Here is a 2622-nt window from a genome sequence, read left to right on the forward strand (position 1 = left end):
TATATATATATATATATATATATATATATATAAGAAGAAGAGAAATGAATACCTTCGATTCTGAAACCAAACTTTGATCTGTTTAGGTTCAATATTAGAGAGAATAGGACACTCCCTAATAAGCTGTTGTCTTCTCAAAGAAGTAGGTTTTGGACATTCAGCATAAACTCTCTCCAAAGCTTCAACTTGTTCTGGTGTATACCTCACATACTTACCATTATCCATATCGTTTTTGCTTCCACTTTCTCCTCCACCTCCCCTCTGCAAACACAAGGCCATTAAAAAAAATCACAGGCTCTCTCCTCCAAGAGAACGAGAGCCCCCTCTTTCACTCATCAACTCAAAGAGAGAAATTATAGTGTACAGAGGAGGACAAGAAACAAGAAAAGAGAAGAAACCAAAAGTTAAAAAGAGTAGTTTTTTGTGTAGAGATAAAGGTGTATTACTCTACTCCTCCACTGTGTTAGTATCAATACTAATGCGTGGGTGGGTAGGTAGGTATAGACTGAAAAGTAGTAGTACAAGAAAAGAGGTGAAACAGTGAAAAGAGTAAGCTCTGTTTATTACAAACACTCCTGTTTTTGGCAACAAATGTGGTCACCTTCTTCTTTTTTTTCCTTTTTGTTTCATTTGGTATTCGGAATCTACAATAAAGTCTCGATTAAATTCAAATTGTGCATTATCAAATTAGGGGATAACGCTTCCAACAAAATTTAAAATAATGTATCTAACAAAATTTTCTACATATCTAAAATTTGAATTCACAACCTATAATTAATACTTCATATGTCCCTAATTACTTATCCATTTTTGAATTGACACATCTATTAAGAAAATAATTAATGACATAGTGAATTTACCATTTTACCCCTATTAATTATGAAGTAGATGAAAAGTTCTACATTTTTAAAAATAATTAGTCATTTAACGAAGGATATAACAGGTAAAAAGAAATGTCCTTTCTTGATTTGTTAAAATAGACAAGTAATTAGGAATAACTATAAAATAAAAAATGAACAAGTAATTATGGAGAGGGAGTAGTGAAAAAAATACACTCTCTCTCCAAACCCCATTTCCTACTTGTGTGTCCTAAGAAAAGAAAATACATATGTGTGAACAGTGTCAAACTTTCTCTCTCCTCTCTCCAAGCTATAATGATGCATGGCCTGGTTTGTTGTTTTTTTTCCTCTTTTTTTTTTTTATAAATAAGAAAATTTTCAATTGAACACCTTAATTAGTAAAAAAGTATATATTTTTAATTAGGCATTTTTAATTTAAATCTATAAAAAAACTGTGCATATTTATATTTATCTATTTTATAGTTGAGTTATTAATTATTATATTATCGCTTAATAATATGTACCAACCTCAAACAAAAAGCATTTTAGAATTTTACAGCTTGTGTATAATTAAAAAATGGCATATTTATTATAATTAATTCAACTCTCTAATAAATGAATTAAAGTATATAGAAAGAAATTAAGGTGTTTAATTTAAATGGAATTTAGAAGGTGCATGTAAAGACAAAGCACATGCTGCATGGAAGGCGTGAGAAGAGAGAGAAAAATAATATGATTAGCTAAATTCTTAAAGGATTAATTTCTTCACTTCCTTTTTCAATGGAAAAATATATAAATTGCAAATTTTAATTTGCTTTAAAAAACTATTTGTATATTTTAAATTTTTCTAGTGACCTCAAATTCTCAGTATGTACTCAAATTAATAAGCCCTCATTTGTTCACGTGGTAGGGAAAGTGCGAATCATTTTTCAAAGATAGACTAATTTTTTTATAAAAAAAAGGTTGAAGTAAAATGCAATATTTAGTTAGTGTTTATAATCATAGAAAGTGAAATAATTTTTGATAAAATATCTGTGGGTAAAGTTTCATCATGTATTTGGTTATAAATTTTTTAAAATAATATTAATATATTCATAAATGCTTATAAATTTGTATTATAATTGTTAATGAACATGTTTCTTGATAAAAATTAAAAATCGTAAATTATAATCTTTAATTGGCTTATAATCAATTTCACAGATTATTATAAGAGCTACGGAAGTTTTTCAGCTCAAAAAGGAACTTTCAATTTTTATGTTTATATTTATTCTAAATACATCATAAACGTAGTGTGTTTCTCAAACTTATCAAGTTTTAACTAATAAATGGTGGGATATTTTTTTAAAAAAGAAATTGAGTTAAATTTTAAATTTTTAAATGTTTGCAGAAAAAAGAAATTGGCCCAAAACCTTGTATTTTCTAATTTTTGAAAATTTTAATTTTTTATCAAAAATATTTGTGATAAAATGACAAGTTATATGACCAAATACTTTTTGTCATATTTTCCCCCTCAAAACTACTTTTACTTTTATAGTCAAATAGATCCTTAAAATTGACATGAAATTTCACTTATATATTTAAATTAAAAAATTTATCGTTTAAATATTTATAGTAACATTTAACTGTGTTTTGCTTGATCCCGTCTGCGACGATCAACTTGAATACGGAATAACTTAAATGGTCATTCAGTAATAAAAAATTTCTTTATCAAATTCACTTATGTTTATTTTGTGTTAAAAAATCACTTAGTTTGCCTACAAAGTCATTGTAGATAATTACATAA

The 2622-nt window shown here is 26.7% G+C and overlaps 1 protein-coding gene across 1 annotated transcript in view; it reads right to left on the bottom strand.

The window, feature by feature from the left end:
- LOC102579068 (homeobox-leucine zipper protein ATHB-14-like) overlaps window positions 1-441 on the bottom strand; it is a 6665-nt gene extending 6224 nt beyond the window's left edge. Inside the window, exon 1 of the mRNA XM_006363587.2 lies at window positions 53-441. Within this exon, the coding sequence (XP_006363649.1) occupies window positions 53-279 (227 nt within the window). The 5' untranslated portion in view covers window positions 280-441. The remainder of the gene's footprint in view (window positions 1-52) is intronic.
- Between the last annotated feature and the right edge of the window lie 2181 nt (window positions 442-2622).

Source organism: Solanum tuberosum, unplaced genomic scaffold (genome assembly GCF_000226075.1).
Source record: "Solanum tuberosum cultivar DM 1-3 516 R44 unplaced genomic scaffold, SolTub_3.0 scf00454, whole genome shotgun sequence".
NCBI classification, from domain to species: Eukaryota; Viridiplantae; Streptophyta; class Magnoliopsida; order Solanales; family Solanaceae; genus Solanum; species Solanum tuberosum.